Here is a 21,901-nt window from a genome sequence, read left to right on the forward strand (position 1 = left end):
ATACAAAAAATAAGCTGGGCATAGTGGCGGGTGCTTATAATCCCAGCTACTTGGGAGGCTGAGGCAGGAGAACTGCTTGAACCAGGGAGGCGGAGGATGCAGGGAGCTGAGATCACGCCACTGCACTCTAGCCCAGGCAACAGAGTGAGACTCTGTCTCATAAAATAAAATAAAATAAATAAATAAAAAGAAATAAAAATAAAAATTATCGTTTATAAGACAACAACCTTCCTCTAAGATTCTGACATTCAGAGATAAGATTTCTCTGTCAGTAAACTATCATCTACTAGTACTGACAGTCCATTCTCCACCTGCCACTGTGGATATGAGGGATTTCTTCCCAGGATTAGGCCTGCTTGGGATTACTATGCTCTGTCCTGACCTATTCCACACTGAACTATAGAAGTGGTAAGAAATGGAAAGATGTGTTATCCAAGGATACTGCTTATCTCTGACAACACTTTGATGGTAGGCATCCTCAGCAGACTAGAGTCTTTTTGAGTGTTCAATCTTAATGTTTCCTCCATCAAATTAGACTCCCTTCAAAAAAGGCCAAAAACAACTGAAAGTGATTATTTTGTCTCTTAGCCATTATCTCTCATAAAGGTCATAGCCAGTAAATCCTGTTTTGAGTTGTTTCTGATAGTAGGGATGCGTTGTTCTGAGTCTTCCACTCAAGGCTGTGCTTCTCAGAAGTACATTCTACACCTGGGATTCTGAGGCTGAAAAACACTTTCTGCATAAAACCTTGCCTTTAGTCACTCTGTGCTTTAATTAATCCACACTTTTCATAAATGATGGTCACAGAACCTGTACCCACAGATCAGAGAAAAGCCTGTTGAACACACTTTAGTTTTTTTGGTCATGCACCTATACACTGACAACATCCGGGTGTAACCGTTCCTTCATATGTAAGCCATCTGAAAAGGAGTTAATTTCATTTTCTGTCTTTCTTTTTTTCTTTTGAGACAGGGTCTTGCTCTGTTGCCTAGGTTGGAGTGCAGTGGCTCAATGTCAGCTCACTGCAACCTCTGCCTCCCAGGTTCAAGTGATTCTCCCACCTCAGCCTCCCAAGTAGCTGGGTCTACAGGCATGTGCCACCATGCCTGGCTAAATTTTTTGTATTTTCAGTAGAGATGGGGTTTCACCATGTTGGCCAGGCTGGTCTTGACTACTGGCCTCAAGTGATCTGCCTGCTTCGGCCTCCCAAAGTGTTGGGACTACAGGCGTGAGCCACCGTGCCCGACGAGAATTTCATTTCCATACCACTCATTCTCAGGTGTACCATGAAAACAAAACAAAAACAAAACAAAACCTCCACTTGCACAGCTGCTTTCACCTTTCAATCATGAAGCCTCACGTATTGGTTTTTACACAATGTCTCTCCAATCCATTATTTGTACCCATTTTCACTTACAGAAATAAAAAATTTAAGCCCTAAGTATAAGCGTATTGCATTTTATCAAATCTAAGACATCATATCTTAAGATGCACCATTATTTTATGCATCAGAAAATGATGCCAATTAAATAGCACAATACTTTCCTGTCACATCAATTATAAGACAATTTTAGTGATGTTAAAATGAGAAAAATAAGAGTGAGCTTTAGAACTGATGAAATAAGGTAATTAAAGCAGTTGAAGCTACATGCCAAAAATCAGAAACATTTAATACGAACTTTAAATGGGTGCTTTACTTCCCTACTATGCATGCTTTGGAAATCTGTGCGGATAATTTTATGGTTATCATAGAAGTTTACTGGATATTGATATCTGCATTATGGGAAGGGTGCCAAATGAGATGGGTCCTACATAATAAAAAACTTTCCCTCATCCTGTACAACTTTTCAATGTCTAGCCAGACATTCTTGCAGGTGAAAATACCTATAATATTTCAATATTTATAATTACTTGGGCCTAGAACCTTTTTTTTTTAATACAGCTTTAATAAATACTAAAATTTCCAGAAATGCAACTACTATATAACTTGAAAGATTCTACATTGTGATTGTGGAATCATAGGTCACTGATAACAACACTGCTCGTGGTTTTGGAGGTTTTCTTTTTTTTTTTTGAGTTGGAGTCTCACTTTGTCACCTGGGCTGGAGTGCAGTGGTGCGATCTCGGCTCACTGTAAGCTCTGCCTCCCAGGTTCATGCCATTCTCCTGCCTCAGCCTCCTGAGTAGCTGGGACTACAGGTGCCCGCCACCATGCCTGGCTAAGTTTTTGTATTTTTTTAGTAGAGATGGGATTTCACAGTGTTAGCTGGGATGGTCTCGATCTCCTGACTTTGTGATCCACCTGCCTTGACCTCCCAAAGTGCTGGGATTACAGGCGTGAGCCACCATGCCTGGCCTGGAATTTTTTTTTTTTTTTTGGAGACGAAGTCTTGCTCTGTCACCCAGGTTGGAGTGCAGTAGCACAATCTCCGCTCACTGCAACCTCCGCCTCCTGGGTTCAAGCAATTCTCCTACCTCTGCCTCCTGAGTAGCTGGGATTACAGCTACCATGCCCAGCTAATTTTTCTTTTGCATTTTAGTAGGGATGGGGTTTCACCATGTTGCCCAGGCTGGTCTCGAACTCCTGACCTCAAGTGATCTGCCGCCTCAGCCTCCCAAAGTGCTAGGATTACACGTGTGAGCCAACATGCCCGGTGGTTTTAGAGTTTTTATAATTATCAACATAACACCCATTTGCCAGTCAGTATTTGCTGCTTACATGTTCATGGTTATTTCACAAATAGGTGGAAGCACCTCATGACTACATTAGGTCTCACAGTGTAGTCGTGCCCTAATATTTACATGCTAAAATAAGTATTTTGTTAAAAAATGCTTTCCTTTATATTATGGTTAGGGCATTATATTGATTTTCCCACCTGAGGTTATACATACAGGTAGGTTATATTTTTACATATCTATTGTTTTATTTCAGGGTAGAAAAGGGAGAATTTTTAAAAAATGTATTATCAAGGGGGATGTTGAGTCCCATGTGGTTGGGAACCAATGACTCAAAGTAGTAAAGACAAGACTGTGGGAATGGAGAACATGTGTTAGCTGTTAGCATTCCTCTATCTAGCTAGATAAAGAAGATAGCAAGTGAATATTTACCTAAGAGCTGCCATAATTTAAATTAAATCTTTACATATTCTGCATTTTATCATAAAGCCAATTTTTTTTTTTTTTAAATTTTAAGACGGAGTCTTGCTCTGTCGCCCAGGCTGGAGTGCAATGGCGCGATCTTGGCTCACTGCAAGCTCCGCCTCCCGGGTTCATGCCATTCTCCTGCCTCAGCCTCCCCAGTAGCTGGGATTACAGGCACCCGCCACCATGCCCAGCTAATTTTTTGTATTTTTAGTAGAGACGGGGTTTCACCATGTTAGCCAGGATGGTCTCAATCTCCTGACCTCGTGATCTGCCTGCCTTGGCCTCCCAAAGTGCTGGGATTACAGGCATGAGCCACTGCACCTGGCCTCATAAAGCTAAATTTCTAAGTCTGCTTGCCAAAAAGGGGCAAAGAACATTCCTATCTAATATTTAAAGTTTATAATACAGTAATATTTCCAAGAGCTATTGACTTGTAACCTTGCTACTATAAATGTTTATTATAGGAAATGACAATTGTTAAAATATTTGTAGAAAGAATTGTTTGTTCATATAAAGTTGTAAACTATTTGTCACAGGAGTTGAATTTGCTCCCCAACCTTGTTATAATTAACCCATCTACTATTTTTTTTTTTTTTTTTTTGCCCAGGCTGGAATGCAGTGGCATGACCTCAGCTCACTGTGCCCTCAGCTCACTGTAACCTCCGCCTCCCAGGTTCAAGCAATTCTCTGGCCTCAGCCTCCCAAGTAGATGGGATTACAGGCATCTGCTACTACATCCAGCTAAGTTATGTATTTGTATTTTTAGTAGAGACAGGGTTTCACCCCGTTGGCCAGGCTGGTCTTGAACTCCTGACCTCAAGTGATCTGCCCACCTCGACCTCCCAAAGTGCTGGGATTATAGGCGTGAGCCACCGTGCCTGGCAACCCATCTACTATTAATCCTGTTCTAATTAACTAAACTAGTTACTAAGACTGAGTAGATTCACTTAAAATTTAGGCAAAGAAAGTATTTTCCAAGTAAAATAAACACTTCTAATTTGACTTTAAAACACAACGTAGAATCCCAGTTTTCTACTGTAACTACCTTAATTCAGGCTTCTACAGCCCACACCTGGATTACTCCATATTTTCCCTGGTCCTGGCCTCTCCTACACCAGTTTGTTCTGTGCACCACCCTAGGTTAGAATTTTTCAAATAATAGGTTGTGAAATACATTTAGTGGATTGTGATCAGAGTTTTTCAAAAGATGAAAAAGAATAAAAATTAATAAGAATGGACTGCATGTTGTAAAAGTAAGCATTATTTTGTAAAATTTTTTTTTTTCAGTTACAATCATATACATATGTGTGTACTGAACTGCAATGTAAAATATATTTCTTACTGTGGGTCATGGTCAAAAAGTTTGAAAAACACTGCATTAGAATAATCTTCCCAGACACAGTTTTCAACATGCTTTTCCTCAGCTTTGATTCCTATTTAAGGATAATAATGGCTAATATATATTAAGTACTTATTATGCCAGGGATGGGGCTAAAGAGTTTTAAATGGTATTATCTCTTCAGCACAACTCTGTGAAGTAGGTACTGTTATTATTCCTGTTTTACAGATAAGCAAACTGAGGCATGGAGAAGTAACAATTTGCTGAAGAGTCACCCAGCTAGTAACTGGAAGGGTTAGGATTCAGTCCTTGGCATCTGGCCCCAGAGCTCACCCTCTTAGCAGCTAAATTAACCTGCCTGTACTCCTTAAGCCCAAAGAGTTTAATGCCTAACTTACTTCTTTAGCCTTAACACTTCCCTCTCCATTTTAATTGGGTACAGTACCATGCTGTCTCCTGAAACCCCTTTTACTTTCAAAGCTCTTCCTCTGTTTAAGCTAATTCCTCAACATGGGAATGGATAGGGGTGGGTTGGCAGGGGTGGCTGGTTGTCAGGAAACTAAATCTAGTCTGCCAAATATTTTTGTAAATTAAGTTTTATTGGAACAGAACCATACCCATTCATTTACGTGCGGTCTAGGCCTGCTTTTGCACTATAATGGTAGAGCTGAGTAGTCACAAAGAAGACCATATGGCCCACAATGCCTAAAATATTTAACATCTAGTCCTTTACAGAAAAAATGTGATGACCCCTGCTCTACATCAAAGTCCCATTCCCTCCTCTCTACTTAATTTAAATCCCCCACAATGTTCCTAGCCTAGGTCAAGTTCCATCTCCCATGGGAAATTTTCTCTGATACCTCTAGCCCGCTGCCAAGTGTGCCTTGCCTTGACCACTAGACTGCTCCTCTTGGGAGCAGGAAGTACCCCTCTCATACTTCTATATCTCCACCACGACCACAGTACTTTGCCTAGAAAGAGCAGGATAAACATTTATGGATGGAAACGGAGTTGGGAGAGACTATGTTTAGTTCACCCAGTTGACCCATCAATAGACCAACTTTAAGGATAAGGGCCAGGGTAAGGAGGTTAAAGGAGTGCTGGTAAGCAAACACCACCAATGGGGGCAGGTCTTACCTTCTGTTCCACACATTTGATAAAATCACCTTGCCTGGAACGCCCCACTGGCTGCTTCCGAAATTCACTGCGTTTCTCCAGACGGGACTCAAAAGCAGCTGGGTCAGACCTGATCAGAGGTAAACCAAAGGGTAAACCAACTGGGCCTTTTTGGATTCTAAAATAATAAAGCATCACTTTCCACCTCTACAGAGAAAGGACACTGCCATTCAGAGAGGTTGAAAAATTTGCCTTCAGTTAGTAAGAACTGGGCATAGGCCTAGAAATAAAGAAACCGGAAAAAGAAATCCTGTTATTCAACTGTTGTTAATCCTCAAGGGGCCTGTGTAACATTTTTCTTTTGCAGGCTGTTCCCTAGGTTTACACAGGGCTTAGTCCCTCAGATACTTACATTTAGGGTACTTAGAATTTTGAGGTCATCTTGCTGGATCACCTCTTCAGGCAAGAATCCTACAGCCTCTTTACTAGGTGTCAAGCTTTTACTTGAATACATTCAGTTCTTGAAAATATGTCCCCCCAACTAGGTTAAACATCTGTTTTATTCAGATCCTGGTGATTCAGAGGCTTTAGGCAGCCTAGTTTGCAGAAGATTTAGCATCTTAGTGTCTCCCTGACCCACCCTCCAAAGAAGCTGCTCTTGGAGGTGAAACATCAGAACACATTCTTTATGTCAAAATGGAGGTGGTCTTCAGGTTTGAAATCCAGGCTGGGGTGCTGTCCCTATTAAGAATTCTTCAGGCTGTGTAGCTAACCATGGGATATTTGGTTTTGTACACTGTGGTGAAGATATCATTCAGGGATTCCAGCTCTTTGGCCATGAGACCCAGAGTTTCATAGGTGAGGTCTGTAGGACCCAGGGACATCTTGGCTATCCCTCTGGTGGACTTTCCTGGTCAAGGCATTATAGGTGGCCCCTTCTTCCATAAAATTCCTTTCTGGAGGTGACATAAACCACCACTGCCTTCACTGTCATGTAGATGGGCTGTTTCTCTTCTCTCTGTAGTGGGCCAGCTCCTCCTCAATAAAGAGCCACACCAGGGGTTTCTGCTTAGTAGGGCATGGCACCTGCCTGGCCAGAGCTGCAAGCAGCCCTGGGGGCTGTACCAGGACCAGGGTCAACCCTGCTAGTGGCCACAGTTGCAACTGGGCCTGCCATAGTGAAGGGGTAAAGAGGGCAAGGGACAGCCTGGGCAGTGAAGCTCTTGCTGGGATCTGAGGATATAGAAATAAATGAGTCAGACTCCCTACCTCAAGGAGCTCACTATCTAGTGGGAGAGACAGGCATAAAAGTAAACAAATGAAAGTGCAACAGGTATTATGATGAAAATTTGCTCAAACATCCCCAAATGTTAAGGTGGGTTCATGCCTCTGTACCTTTGTTTATGCTGCTGCTCCCCTTACCTGGAACATCCCCTCCTCTCCATTTTTTTTCAAAGGAAGTTTGCTAATAGATAAAGCTAGAGAGAGACTGGCAGGGACTAGGGTGCGAGGAACTTGTGTGGAACATTAAGGAGTTTGGATGTTATTTAGAGGTCAGTGGGGGATAACAGTATGTATAAATGTTGATGGGAATGATCCAGTAGGAAAGGAGGGCAAAACCAGTTATTCATTTGTTCATGAGTGGGTAAGAATGAATGGATGCTGATAAAGTATTCAAAGTATGAGTAGACAACTCTTCAGAGATGCTTGTGTGTAAAAGAGATCAAATACAGATCAACGAGAGAAGCTCGTTGGGGAATGTACATTAAGGAAAGGTTTTTAAGATGACAAATACTTGAGACTATCTCAATGCTGCTGGAAGGAGAGCAAGAATACTCATTCATTTACTGCATAACTGTTTCAAATGGCAAGAAAGATCACTATAGTAGCAGTGAGAGGAACTGGGGTAAAGGGGTCCAGGAATGGAAGTAGGGAACACTAGAGGATAATGGCAACAGCCCAAGTGACGATGATGGAGTAAATTAAGGCAGTGGAAGTAGAGATGAGACAGAACTCAAAGAATTTACCGTACTCTTTGGTTTCCTTTCATAACTCTTTGGTTTCCTTCTTACCCTGCTAAATTCTCTCCCAAGCCCCTTTAATTTTCACCTCTGTTCTCCTTTAGCTCTTCCCGCTTGAACTCTTCAGACTCTCCTATAGCCCCTCACATGCACCTCAAGCCCCTCTAAGCTCCAGGGCCTTCCCTCTGGAAGCTAAGGGGTGGTGTTAGGGACCCTGGACTCAGAGTCAGACAAATCCCAAAGAGCTGTGTGACCTTTGGCAAGTCTCCTACTCTCGCTGATCCTCAGTCCCCTTAAGAGGGTTCAATGGGTGATCCGACTGTGACACTACTAGTCTTTGATGCCCTCCTCCTATCCCCAATCGCCTTTCCTTGCAGACAAGGGCCTCAGCTGTCTTAATATGTGACCTTGAGCAAGTCAAGTCCCTTCTCTAGAAGGCGTTTTCCCATTTCTATAATGAGGACAGGTGTCTGAGCTGCCTGCCTCAGGGCTGTCATAAGAGTCTACCTTAGCGTTTGGAGAACCAAAACACAGACAAACGTGGAACAAGCCAGGGCTTTGCAGACTCCCAGCTCTGACACCAACTAGCTGTGTGATCTTGGGCAAGTGACCTAGCCACGTGGAGCCTGGCTACATCATCTGAAGAGTGGGGACAGTACCAGTGCCCACCTCACAGGGCTGTCCTAAGGCCCAGCAGCCCGGGCCGCCCCTCCTCCCGCCTCCTGCCCGCCTCCAGCCAGCCGGGGCCCGCACCTGCGCAGCTGCTGGATCTTGTCGCGGTAGCGGTCGTAGAAAGGGTTGGCCTGGAGCTCGGCCTCGGCCCCGACCCCGCTGCCGTCGGCGCCCCGCTCGGGCCGGCCGGAGCCGCGGCGCACTGGGAACACGCGCAGCTGCGCGGGTGACACAAGCCCCAGGCCCAGGGCGCGGCTGCGCACCGCGCACAGGCCCCGGTAGAGACCGGCCACCTGCAGGACCGCCGGTCCCGCGCCACCTGCAGCCGCCACCACCACAGCAGCCATGGCCGCCCCCGCCTCCTCCTCCTCAGGCGCGTCGGCCTCGGCCCGCGGCCCGCGCGCCCGCTCCATCCCGCTCCGAGTGCGCCGCGCCCGCGCTCCGGCACCGAGGTTCCGCGCGCCCAACGTTCCGGGCGCAGGAGAGCGGCTAGGCGGGGCGGGAAGGAGGGGGCGCGCCGCTCTGGCCCCGGCACTGCGCGCTCTCGCCGCCCTGTGTAAGCCACGGCCCGCCTCCTGCAGGGAGGCTGCCCAAATTCAACGCCCTTCCTCCCTCTGGGACCAGCAGCCTCTGCGCGCCAAGTCCGCTCTCTAAAGCCAGCGGACCTCCGGGTCCTGGCGGTGCTTGCCCCTGGCACTTGCTGTAGTGCCAGGTACTCGCTGTAGTAGTCCGTCCTTCAGCATCGAAGGTCCTTAATCAACTGTAATCACAGCAGCAAGCTTCTCTTTACTGAGGTTGCTATGTGCAGGACACTGATCGGCTTCATACTCTGTGTGGCAGGTATTATCTTCATCTAACAAATCAGGAAACCGAGGCCGAGAGTAATTATGTGACTTGTTCAAGTTCTACCCGAGAGCTGAGCTCTTTTCAAGATGACAGCTGCCTCCTAAGCCTCCTTTTCCTCTGCTTCCTGACATCCTCCTTGAACTCCAGCCACACTGACCTATTCTCTCCCAAAGAAACACCAGGATTACTCCTTGAAGAGTCCTTTCCTTATTCAGGCCCTTTTTGACCCCTGGAATCCTCTCTCTTTCCATTCTCTCAACCCAAATGCCACAATCTTCCTTACCGTGTGAACCAGGTGCGAGGTCCTGGGGTCAGGGATAGTGACATCAACATCTCTGTGTCCCACCTGCTCACAGAACGGGGCCAGTCCTGGAGTAGGCTCTCTGGGACAGTACTCATCATCAGGTCCTTCTTGTCTGGGTTTTGTCGGATTGAAACCCTTCCTGGGACAAGGGCAGAGCCTTCAACTCTGCTCAATCGAACCTATGCTCATGGAGATCAGCCCTGAGCCCTGCCTTGTGCGACGAACAGTGTAATGGAAGATGAGTAAGTCCTTCAAGTATGCCAGCCCATACCTGGCTCACACTCCTCACACTTACTGTTTTCTCTGTGGATTTGCATGTGGCTGCCTCCTCATCATCTAAGGGCTCAGTTCACATGTAAGCACCTTCAAGGGACCTAAATGACAAAACCCCCATCTCTTTATAGTCTTTATCCCATTGCTCTGTTTCATTCTCTTTATAGCAGTTATCATTATCTGAAGTTCTTAGATCCTTGTTTATATTAATTCATTGAGCTTACATTCTGGAGGAGTGAAACAGACAATAAATAAACATATAATGTTAGGTGATGCTACATGCTGTGCTGAAAAACAGCAGGCTAAGAGAGAGTGAGATAAGGGGGCACTTGAGCAGAGACCTGAAGGTAATGTGGGAATGCTGGGGGAGGAGCCTTCCAGGTAGAGGAACAGCAAGTGCAAAGGCCCTGATGAGGAGGTTATTGAGTCTGAATGAGTGAGGGCACAGCGGTAGAAATGAGACCAAGAAGGTATAGGGAGGGTTAGTTAGATTGCTCATGCCTTGGTTAAGGACTTTGATTTTAAATCTAATGAGATCGGAAGTTACTATATGTTTTAAGCAGCGGAGCAACATGATCCTTTTTAAAAGGATCATGCTGGCTGCTGGTGGAATTTAGGGTATGTGGAGGCAAGGATGGAAACTCTCCCAAGGGTGACTAATTTGTCCTAGTTTGCCTAGGACTTTCTTGGCTCTAGCATTGAAAGCCCCATGTCCTGAGAACCACCGCAGTCTTGGGCAAACCAGGATGTTCGTCACCCTACAGGGAGAACAGTAATCTAAGTGAGAGATGGTGGTACTTGGACTAAAGTGAGAAAGAAAAAAGTGGCCAGATTTTGGTTGTATTTTGAAATAAAAGCCTACAGATCTTGCTGGTGGAGTCAGTGTGGGTGTGACAGAATGAAAGGAGTCAAGGATGACTTGCAGGTTTTTGGCCTGAACAACTCGAAGGACAGAGATGCTACTTATGAAGAGGAGGAAGGCTGTAGGTAAAGTAGACTTTGGAGGATGGATAATCAGAGTTTGGTTTTGGACATACTGGTTTGGGATAATTTAACAGACTGGCAAGGAGGGATGTCAACCAGGTATTTGGGTATGAGTCTAAAAGTTCTGAGGAGCATTCCAGGCTGGAGAGATACAGTTGTATGCTGTCAGTGTATAGTGATATTTAAAGCCAGGGGTCTGGGTGAGATAACTGATGGAATGAATGTAGATAGAGCACTAAGAACTGAGCCCTAGACATGCCTATATTTAGCGATCAGGGGAAAAGGGGGAAACCAGCAAAGGAGAATGGAAAGTAGGGGCCAGTGATATAGGAGGAGAGCAAGGGTAAGTGGATCCTGGAGAGAATTCTGTGCTGAATAGTTCCCTAAGTCACACACTGGAGGACTATAAAGAGGGGAGTCATTAAAATGGTGCCAAGAAGCTGAGCTACAAGCAGTGGTGCAACCTACTGGGAAGGCTGACTTAAGCTTAATTAGGGAAGGGCTTTCTAACTGAGCTGCCCATAAATGCATCAAGCTGCTTCAGGAGGTGGTGAGCAAGTTCCTGACTCAAGTGAGTACTGAGTCCAAGGGGATTAGTTGCTGTGTAGGGAAAAATCTACCCCCAGGAGTCAAGCATGGTCCTGATGGTAGGACCAGATGGTGTGAGATGAACTAGACAACTCTCAAAGTTCCTTCAAATGGGAGATGATATGATTCTGGGCAGTTTGTCACAGAGTAGGGGAGCTGAGCTGAGTCCTGAAGGATGAGTAGGTGTTCAGTGGTGGGAAAGTGGGCAGGGGCACTCCTGGGTGAAGGAGCAGCATGAGCACACCTCCAGAGATGTGAATGAGCAGGGTCTGTTCAGGAGTATGGACTAGGCAGAAGGGAAAGGTGTGTGGAGGATGAGGAGGGAAGTAAGGCTAGCAGGAGATGCAGGCCAGATGGTGGGGAGCCTCACAGGGCCTGGTGCCTGGGAAACACTTGTCAGCACTTGAAGGAAGGTAACTAAATAAAAGTTTGTTGGAGCCAAAGAAGGAGGTATTGACCACTTGGTTCCCTTGAGCAGGTTTTTCCTGCAACTTGGTTAGGTACATTTTGAGAACAGGGCTGCCCAATGCTGTGTGTTCCTTGTTACATTCCTCACTGGGGACAGGTATCCCATCAACTGTTCCCTAAAGATCAGCAACATCAGTAAATCCCTGAGGGATGACGGCCCTTTCCTGGGGTCTGCTCTGTGGGTTCACCATAAGGGGTAGGGGCAGACAATTCAATAGGTGAACCAGTCTCTGATAGAAGTAGTAGAGACAATCCACCCAAAAAATGCCACTGGATGATGTCCCCTCCTTCCATTAACCCAGGACCACTTCACAAGCACTACCCCTAGAATGCCCAATGCTCAGAACCCAGTGACCTCTCCTTTAGAGAACAAAGGGCCTGGGCATTCTGGAGACTCTGATTGGCTGGGCAGATAGGCTGACTGGCTGGGCAGATGGGTGGGTGAGTTCCCTCTCCCCAGAGCCATCGGCCAGGTACCAAAGCTCAACCATATGGATTCCCAACAGGAGGACCTGCGCTTCCCTGGCAGTAAGTGCTCCTCCAGTCCCTGTCACTGGACTTGTGCCTTAGGGCTTGGGGACAAACACTTTGCATGGATGGGACAGTGCCTGGCTGCATGGAAGAGAGCTAAGCAGTTAGGAGATAGTCTACTCTAGAAAACTAAGGATTCTTTTAAGGCAAAGACCGTGCTCTGATCAACCAGAGAAGATACTATCAATAGCCCAGGACCATCACAGCTGAATGGAGTGGGATGGGACATTGGTGGCTCTGTCAACTGATGAACTTTCACTTTTTTTTTTTTTTTTTTTGAGATGAAGTTTTGCTCTGTTGCCCAGGCTGGAGTGCAGTGGTGCAATCTAGGCTCACTGCAACCTCCACCTCCTGGATTCAAGTTATTCTCCTGCTTCAGCCTCTCAAGTAGCTGGGACTGCAGGCGTGCACCACCACACCTGGCTATTTTTAAAATTTTTAGTAGAGATGGGGTTTCACCATGTTGGCCAGGCGGGACTCAAACTCCTGACCTCAGGTGATCTGCCCGCCTGGGCCTTACAAAGTGCTGGTGAACTTTTACTTCTTGATGGACTTGCCCATAGTGAAACTTCTCAGTCTGATGGATTGGATGGGTCCTGGGTTAGGAATCAGAGGCTTGACTGAGCCTGGGCAGCACATGGCCCCTCTAGACATAGCTTTTCTGATCTGTAGAGTTAAAGGTGGTGCTTAAGCTTCCTGGAAATCTAGCTTTGACTGAATAAGAGAATGATGAGGCAAGTCAACGAGGGAGGGAAGGAATGGTGAGAGTAGTTAAGTGGATGGAGTGATTGATGAATGGGTTAAGTGAAAGAGGAATGAGAAACAGTTCAGGCCCCAAGCTACAGCTATCAGCCAGCATGCCTCTTTTTCTTTCTTGTTGCCTTAGTGTGGGTCTCATTGTACTTTGGATTCCTGGGGCTGTGTTCTGTGATAACTGGAGGGTGCATTATCTTTCTGCACTGGAGGAAGAACTTGAGGCGGGAAGAGCGTGCCCAGCAGTGGGTGGAGGTGATGAGAGCTGCCACGTTCACCTACAGCCCACTGTTGTACTGGATTAATAAGCGACGGCGCTACGGCATGAATGCAGCCATCAACACGGGCCCTCCCCCTGCTGTCACCAAGACTGAGACTGAGGTCCAGAATCCAGATGTTCTGTGGGAGTTGGACATCCCCGAAGGCAGGAGCTATGCTGACCAAGTCAGTAACCCCAAGGCGGAAGACCCCGCTCCCCTGCAACCTGCACTGCAGGGGGCTCCACAGCAGCCCCAGGCCAGCTCCCCATTTCCACTTCCCATCTTTCAGGAGGTGCCCTTTGCCCCACCCTTGTGCAACCTACCCCCGCTGCTGAACCACTCTGTCTCCTATCCTTCAGCCACCTGTCCTGAAAGGAATGTTCTCTTCCATTCCCTCCCGAATCTGGCCCACGAAGACCACAGCTTCAATGCCAAGCCTTTCGCTTCAGAATTGTAGCCTCCTCTCACTGAGGATGGGAGCTGCAGGAATCAGGTGCAGAGTAGGAAATGGAACTAACCTCAAAAAGGTGGTATTGACAGAGGTCAGGACCCACCTGGATGTCATGCTATGAAATTAAAAAAAAAAAAAAAAAAAAAAAAAAAAAACGTCCAAGGCTCCCTCGTGTCTCATTTGCTGTTAGGAAGGCAATGTCCTTCCTGTCTGATGGGGTCACTTTGCAAACCAAGTTGGTTGCTGAGTCTCACCAATATGAACTGGCACTGGAGGTTGGCTGTGGGGAGACGCACTGAACCAGTACTTGTGGATGGACTCAATATCCCTCTGTTCAGTATTTAAAAGAAAAACGTGTGCCAGGCCCTGGCCTGGGTACCCCAAGGCACTGGTGTTCTGTGGGATGTGAAGCACAGTTGCCACAAGAGTGATAGCTGCTGAGGGTGTGAGCTATGGTGATTTACAGTGGCTATGGCACAGGCAAAACGAGTCATCACGAGCCCTGTGAGCCACACTGCACTACGGGATGAAATACATTCTTTGTTATTATCTATGATGTATGTAGCTCTTACGTGGTTGCCTCTGTACATTATTTCTAACAATTCACAAGAACACTGCCAAATGGATATCATGATCCTCCTCTTATGGATAAGAGACAGGTTCCAAGGGCATATGCCATACCTTTCTTAGTTGCAGAGCCAGTTCTCAAATCTACATCTGCCTTTCATCAAAGTTACTGGTATGAAAGTCATTGATCATCAAAGGTACTGATCTTCCCACCATACACCATAGTGCCCCTTCCCTAATGACATGTTGTGTTAGAAAATGCTTGGTGAATGCTTTGGATTGTACGTAGGGTGTCATTAAGTTGGTCCATGAATTGGCTTGGAGGAAGGGCTGGTCAGTGAACTGCCTAACATTATAAGTAGACATATATCCATAGACATAGAATCCATGTCCCCTTTCCAAAAATTAAGATCCATCACATGGGAATATTAATAATGTTTGTACTTCTGGAAATGGTTCTAAAAGGTGAGACAAAGATAATACTGGCCATTTGGCTCCAGTTTTGAGGTAAGAAAGCCCAGCTCTATCACAGGATATGTGTTTCTCCCTTTCCTTTTGGAAATGAACAAATCCTCTCATTATATTTGTAAGTAATAAAAGCTTTATGTATAGTCATTTACATAATGACTAAGGGGGAAGGTCACCAGATTCTGTGTGCGGGGAAGGGGAGGAGGTATCCAGAATCTAGCAAACAAACATGTCGAGTTAATTTATTTTTTTTCTGTGTGTGAAAAAGCTTTAGCTCCTGTATGACCCCTCTTTAGCAACAGATTTTAAACCTTTTTTTTTTTTTTTTTTAAAGGTGGTGGAACATTTATGGCAAACACGCTTTTATATTGATTCTCAAAATATAAAACAGGCCTAAGTGGAGCATCTTGGGTAGACACAGGGGCAGGGCTCACTCCTGCCTCACCTTGCCCCTCCCATCCTCTGGATGCATAACGCCTGAACCTTGCGGCCTTTGCTTCTTCAGGCCAAATATCACAGTCCTTAAGGCAGATTCTTAATTACTTTGGGCCCACCATGTGTTACTCCTTGCTTTCAAAAGGCGTAAGGCGTCCATAAAAATAGAAATCAAAGCAGATTTTTTTTTCCCTTAGAAATCGCAGGGGAGTGAGAGAGGCTTTAGTCAAGACACATTGAGAGAAAAAGAAATTTTTTTATTTAGCTAAATTAAAATGGCTGTGTTACTTATATGAAATATGCAAAGCTCAAATCAAGTCATGGAAACCCTGAATTCTCCCTAAACAGAACCAAAATTGCTTATATGTTACCAAAATAGCTCCACTAAAACAAAGTAGATTTAAATTTCTTAATATGAGAAAACAACAAGGTAGGTTAGGTTCGTATAACAAACAATACACGCTCTATAAAGTCTCAGGAATACCCAAATGTGTTCCGGTTTGGATATGAAAGAGGGACCACATCTAGCTGGTGCTGGTAAGCAAGCCAATGAGGTGTGCAGCAAACAAAACCTGTCACTAAAAACAACTCAACAGGCCATTATAAGTATCAGCCCATCACAGCCAAAATCCTCAACTGTGACCGGCAGGACCAGCAAGCGGGGGTGTTGAAGGGGTTATGAACAGCAACCATAAAGAAAGGAATCTCCAACAGAAGGGACAATGGCCAGCAGTAGGTGACAGGAACCCACTCTTCAGCTCTGTTGCATCACACACCTTCCTGAGGGTCAGGCACCTCTCTGCCTTTTAGATGACACCACAGTCATCTCGAAGTCAGGTATTCTCTTCTTTTGGTTCTTCTTTTTCTATGCTACCTTTTTGCCTCTCTGATTTATGGGGAGGCTCTTTTAGTAAACATTATACGAGATAGTACAAGGCAAAAGAAAACAAGGACCAAGAAGCAGTGAGTAACTTAGGAAAGCAGCAGTAGGAGCTGCCAGACTGAAAAGGTAAAAGGATTTAAAACCAAAACCCAAACCAAATTCACTATCCAATCTTCCTCTCAGAGATGAGATACGGCTGGTGAGGCTTGACTACAGCTGAATACAAGTCACAGGCTCAGTAAGTTAAGACAACATACAAATAAAAGTACCAAATTCACACTAAATAATAGGCTTATGGGACGCTTAAGCCAGTGAGTCTGTTCAACTCAGGAGTTCAAGATACCCTACTTTTGCCTGGAAGATATAGTACTTTCTCAGGCAGGATGACAAAAATATTCATAGATCTGAGAATGCAGCATAAACACCTCTGCCAAACTTGGTAGGGGGAGCGGATGGTACTATATACTGGCTCAGGGATGATACTAGTCAGACAAGCACAAGGTAGGAAGAACAGAAGATAAATCAAAAAACAAAATGGATTTCTCCACATATAGCTATCTGATGCAAGGGAAAAGTACACACAACAAAGAGTTAAGGTGTCTTCAAAGTATCTGCCTATGAATAAGAATCTGAAACTAAAAAGGACAAGCTACATTACCCTCAAGTATATTTCATATAAATCAGTTTTCAAAAAAATACCTTCCAGGTACAGACATACTATTTATGGTACAGTATATACAAATATAGCAGTATAATTCAATTTATTGCTAGAATTTTATTTGGTTGTTAGAAAATCTGTAAGGGTGTATATATATTAAAAAAAGGTGGAGGGTGAGAGTGGATGGAAGGCAGCCAGAAGGGTGAGAGTTATTTTCAAGTTACCTAAAGTGCCAGGCTAATTTGTTTTAACCTTTCCAAGAAAGTGAAACTGAGCATAAGCTATAATGAGATAAGGGGACACATTCATGGGAAAAGACTTCATTTTGCTTTAACTAAATTTTAATACTTCTAGAAAAAAAATTTAAGGTTAGTCAACACCAAGCTGAACATCATGTAAAGAAAAAAACAGCCCTTAAATGTTTAAGGGTACCGGACTGTATCCATGGCTGAAGGGCAACCTGAACAAAATTAAAAAGGAAATGACCTCCACTAAAGAAGTCTGTGGCATGAAAGCTTCTCTACTTTCTCCCTGACTTGGCCTATAGCAATGTTAAGTTTTCGTAGTTTTTTTCCTTTCCAGTTGTTGCCCCAAGACTGCTTCTAAGAACAACACAGCAATTCTAAACTCAACATACAGGAGACATGGAGGTATTATTTCTTTCAATCTAGGGATCTTTCATGCCAGGTCCACAGAAGCATTAATAGGAAGTATTGTACTTGCTTGTATTAGATTTGAGATACTTGCTACCACCATGTGAAGGCCCCAGCTCCAGGCCTGCCCTGCTATACTTTGGCATCCTTTGGATAGAAAGCCTCTAGCTACTTCTGAGCTGATAATTGTAAGGAAACGGAATATTATTTCACATGTTTCATCTCACAACCTTTTTGGCTTTAGTCATCCCCCAGAGAAACATATCAGGCTCTTGATTAGCCTCTAGGTAAAATCTCAAGGGGTATGGTTTTCTGGGTCAAAATTAGAAGCACAGCTCTCTTCTAAAGCTCTGGGTGGTCAGTGTGAGACAGTGGCTGGGGAATTTAGCCCTGCCATTCAGAATGGAGATTGTACTGGTGGTGGGAGCCAGCTACGGCTTTAAGATAGACTTAAGTGGGTGGGTGGGGGAAGGCAATCTAGCTCACTCAGCGGGGAAAATGGAGCTCCCCAGTGGATAACTTTTTATGCTCATAAACCCTGAAATAGTACTAAAAATGAGAAAAATCCCCAAGACCTCTCTGATTCCCAAGTTGGGTTTAGCTGAGGGAATAGGAACAAAGAACCAGAATCCTACTTCCATGAGCCATGCCTGGAGTCAGTACTGTCTCCAGTGTCTACTCCCTGAAATCGGTTCCTCCAGCTACCAGGACAAACCCCCTGGCAGCGCCTGGGCCTTTGAGAGATGCCTTATGGAGACATGGATGCAGTTTCAGCTGCCACCCACACCAGATCAGCAATTTTTAATAAGTCATTTGTTCACATCCTGTTCAAAACCATTCTTCCTACTTTCCACACAATATGCACAATGCTTTCTTTCATTTAAGTATTTACACACAGAAAAGGCCTATCTTTTAAAGAAAAGACATTTTCTGAGTCTCTATAAAGTGCAGCTAATTTAAGGCAAATTTAAGTGAAATATAAAAGGTGGCTTATTCTCTCTCTATATACATTTCCCAGCTTTAAAAGATAAGGTCTCCTCCCCTCAAAAAAAGGAAAGAGAAAAAAAGAGGGCTTTAATTTTTTTTTCTGGCAATTTTAAAATGTAAGATCTTACTAGTTTTAGGAAATCATAGATTTCTGAACATCATAAGTAAAATGGTCTTCTTCTTTAAAAAAATAACTTTTATATAGCTTCTTCAAACAAGTTAAAAGGTGGCAAAGTATCTGCTACAGTAGTTTGGAGGACTAGAGGACTGATGGGTAAGTAAGGGTTGTTTTGTTGTTAGGTAAGTAGATATTAGGCAGTCCATTTCTAAAATATGCCTGATGAGGCTAGATACCTAAAGCTACCCTTAGCTCGAGGAATGAGTATCTTCCATCTCCATTGGAATCAAATGCTCCCAAGCTCTCTGGTTCTGGCATAGCAGAACCTAGGGAGGTCCAGATTTCCTGGTAGGTCAGCTTCCCATCCACGTCCTGGCCAGCCTTGTGGAATAAATCCTGAAGATCTGTCAAAAATGAATTAAAAAAATGTATATGTCTAAACATACAGCTAAATTTAGTTAAAAGTAGTCTCAACTGAATTTAAAACACTAAAAGAAAAGCTACTCCGCAAATTTTGTTTCCATATGGTAAAGTTTAGGATTTCACTAAATCAGAAAGACTAATTTTTGATTCCTTAAGAATATTAAAAAAAAAAAAAAAAAAAAAAAAAAAAGGCTGGGTGCAGTGGCTTACACCTATAATCCCAACACTCTGGAAGGCTGAGGCAGGAGGATTGCTTGAGGCCAGGAATTTGAGACCAGCCTGGGCAACACAGTGAAACACTGCCAAAGTAGAAGCAGTGACAGATAATCGCAGAAGAATGAACGGTCTCATCTTCTCTCTGTCCAGTGTCTTCCCTTTAGATTTTCCTGATGTTATTCTTATGTTGAAGGGGTGAAAAGGAATGCAGAGGCCTAATGAGTTATATGATAGGAGCTAGCCCATAAAACAGACTGTGGCATATCGTGAGATTTCTTGTTGGATGGCTGAGTGGAGACTGGAGGAATGACTTGGAAGCCCATAAAACAATCCCAAACTCTCATAGCTTTCTCGGTTTTGACAGGAAATCTAAAGCTCAAAGAGGAAAGTAACTTGCCTACGGTCATGTAACTCTTAAGTGGAATAGAATACAAATTTTTTTTTTTTTTGAAGCTAAAGTCTCGCTCTGTCACCCAGGATGGAGTGCAGTGGCGCGATCCTGGCTCACTGCAACCTCTGCCTCCCGGGTTCAAGTGATTCTTGTGCTTCAGCCTCCTGAGTAGCTGGGATTACAGGCACCCGCCACCACACCCAGCTAATTTTTTTGTATATTTAGTAAAGATGGGGTTTCACCATGTTGGTCAGGCTGGTCTCGAATTCCTGACCTCAGGTGATACACCCCCCCTCGGCCTCCCAGAGTGCTGGGATTACAGGTGTGAACCACCAGGCCTGACTTTTTTTTTTTTTTTTTTGAGGTGGAGTCTTGCTCTGTCATCCAGGCTGGAGTGCAGTGGCGTGATCTTGGCTCACTGCAACCTCTGCCTCCTGGGTTCAAGCAATTCTCCTGCCTCAGCCTCCTTAGTAGCTGGGATAACAGGTGTGCACCACCATGCCTGGCTCATTTTTGTATTTTTAGTAGAGGTGAGTTTTCACAATGTTGGCCAGGTCTCGAACTCTTGGCCTCAAATGATCTGCCCACCTCAGCCTCCCAAAGTGCTAGGCCACCACACCTGGCCTAGAATACAAATTTCTTATTAGCTAGTCCAGTGCTCTTTCCACTATGTGACACTGTCTCTCTGGATCCAGAAATTAAGCAGCTCAAGAACCAGTGACTCAAAAGTGTAATGAGATACCATGTCATAATCACTAGGATGGCTATAATAAAAAAAGACAGGCCTTAACAAGTGTTAGGGAGGATGTGGAGAAAGTGAATTGAACCCTCAAAAAGTGCTGCTGGGAATGTAAAATGGTACAGCCACTCTGGAAAAGTAAAGGAGTTCCTCAAAAAGTTAGGGCTACCATATGACCTATTAATTCCATTCCTAGATATACACTCAAGGGAAATGAAAACGTACATTTACATAAAAACTTCCACATGAATGTTCATGGCAGCATTATTCTTAATAGCCCAAAAGTGAGAACAATCGAAATGTCCATCAATGGAGGAACAGACCAAAATGTGTTAGGTCAACAGAATGGAATATTATTCAGCCATAAAAAGGAATGAAGTACTGGTACATGCTCTAACATGAATAGACCATAAAAACATTATGCTAAGTGAAAGAATCATATTGAAAGAAAAAGCACACACAAGGCCACATGCTGTATGACTCCATTTATGTGAAACACCCCAAATAGGCAAATCCATAGAGATAGTGGTTAAGAGACTAGTGGTTGCTGGAGATTGGTGGGAGAGGTGACTGGGAGTGACTGTTTAATGGGTACAGAGATTCTGTGCGGGGTGATGAAAATGTTTTGAAATTAGATAGCGGTGATGGTTGCACAACCTTGTGAATATACTAAAAAACACTGGATTAAATGCATTTTAAAAAGGTGAATGTTATGGTATGTGAATTGTATTTCAATTAAAAAAGAAGAACCAGAGGACTATATATCTCTCCAAAGTGCACGCTCTCTACTTTTAAAAAATCAGTAAACAAGAAAAACAGCAGTATTACTAGTTGTTCTGTATCTTCTTTTTTATTTCAATGGCAATATTGAGCCAAAATAGTTAGAGAATGTTTATCAATAGTTTCTTCTGGTATTTTCTCAAGGGCCTCATCACAAACATTTAGGAAGGTCAGTTATATACATAACTTTTTTATTTTTTATTTTTGAGACAGGGCCTCCCTCTGTCACCCAGGCTGGAGTGCAGTGGCATGATCACAGCTCAAAAACACAAACTTCCAGGCTCAGGCTATTCTCCTGAGCAGCTGGGATTACAGGGTGTGCGATACCATGCCTAGCTAATTTTTGTATTTTTTTGTAGAGATGGGATTTCATTGTGTTGCCCAGGCTGGTCTCGAACTCCTGAGCTCAAGCCAACTGCCTGCCTTGGCCTCCCAAAATGCTGGAATTACAGGCATGAGCCACTGCACCTGGCCATATATATATATAACATTTAAAAAAGACTTGTGTGCCCATAATCAAATAGAAGATTTAATCTCTAATACCAAAGAAGGTCAATGAGCTTTATGTTTCTTTAAAAATCTTCCCAAATTCCTTTAATTTCATCATTTATTCCACACCATACCTAGGTTCAAAAGGCCTCTTGCTGTTTGGTATTCAGGAAGAAAAAAAATAACTTGAAGGGAGGGAAAACAGTTGCAGTGCAAGGTCCAGTCCATCAAGGAGCTCCTATAAACAAGCATCTGAATAGGGCCCTACTCTCACTCCTACAATAGGTGCAGCAATGCAGCTAATAAAATATCAAAAGCTCTCTGAAACGCAGGAAAGCAGTGGG

At 44.2% G+C, this 21,901-nt stretch overlaps 3 protein-coding genes across 6 annotated transcripts in view; 1 reads left to right on the forward strand and 2 right to left on the reverse strand.

Annotated features, from left to right (window-relative positions):
- ATPAF1 (ATP synthase mitochondrial F1 complex assembly factor 1) overlaps positions 1–21,901 on the reverse strand; it is a 479,750-nt gene that overhangs the window by 32,361 nt on the left and 425,488 nt on the right. The window contains exons 2-3 of the mRNA XM_050801901.1: positions 8,374–8,717; positions 5,621–5,729 (exon numbers count right to left, since the gene is read on the reverse strand). Of these exons, the coding sequence (XP_050657858.1) occupies positions 5,621–5,729; positions 8,374–8,705 (441 nt within the window). The 5' untranslated portion in view covers positions 8,706–8,717. The remainder of the gene's footprint in view (positions 1–5,620; positions 5,730–8,373; positions 8,718–21,901) is intronic.
- Positions 10,602–13,881, forward strand: TEX38 (testis expressed 38). Of its 3 annotated transcripts, none has more exons than XM_050802017.1 (2): positions 10,602–10,702; positions 13,173–13,881. In XM_050802017.1, the coding sequence occupies exons 1-2, from the start codon at positions 10,672–10,674 to the stop codon at positions 13,754–13,756; spliced, it is 615 nt and encodes a 204-aa protein (XP_050657974.1). In that variant the 5' UTR covers positions 10,602–10,671; the 3' UTR covers positions 13,757–13,881. The 3 variants fall into 3 exon arrangements, with proteins under 3 accessions (XP_050657974.1, XP_050657963.1, XP_050657984.1); XM_050802006.1 differs by lacking the exon at positions 10,602–10,702 and adding an exon at positions 12,141–12,283; XM_050802027.1 differs by lacking the exon at positions 10,602–10,702 and adding an exon at positions 12,204–12,283 and having other exon boundaries at positions 13,324–13,881.
- EFCAB14 (EF-hand calcium binding domain 14) overlaps positions 15,457–21,901 on the reverse strand; it is a 42,754-nt gene continuing 36,309 nt past the window's right edge. For both annotated transcript variants that reach the window (XM_050801795.1, XM_050801789.1), the window contains one exon: positions 15,457–18,923. In XM_050801795.1, the coding sequence (XP_050657752.1) occupies positions 18,748–18,923 (176 nt within the window). In that variant the 3' untranslated portion in view covers positions 15,457–18,747. The remainder of the gene's footprint in view (positions 18,924–21,901) is intronic.

This window comes from Macaca thibetana, chromosome 1 (genome assembly GCF_024542745.1).
Source record: "Macaca thibetana thibetana isolate TM-01 chromosome 1, ASM2454274v1, whole genome shotgun sequence".
Lineage (NCBI taxonomy): Eukaryota > Metazoa > Chordata > Mammalia > Primates > Cercopithecidae > Macaca > Macaca thibetana.

What these genes read in the sequence shown, in the direction of transcription:
- TEX38 (XM_050802006.1), top strand. Translation starts at nt 12,247, where the DNA reads ATGGATTCCCAACAGGAGGACCTGCGCTTCCCTGGCA. An exon ending in GGACCTGCGCTTCCCTGGCA is followed by an intron (nt 12,284 to 13,172) that starts GTAAGTGCTCCT and finishes TTGTTGCCTTAG; the next exon opens with TGTGGGTCTCATTGTACTTT.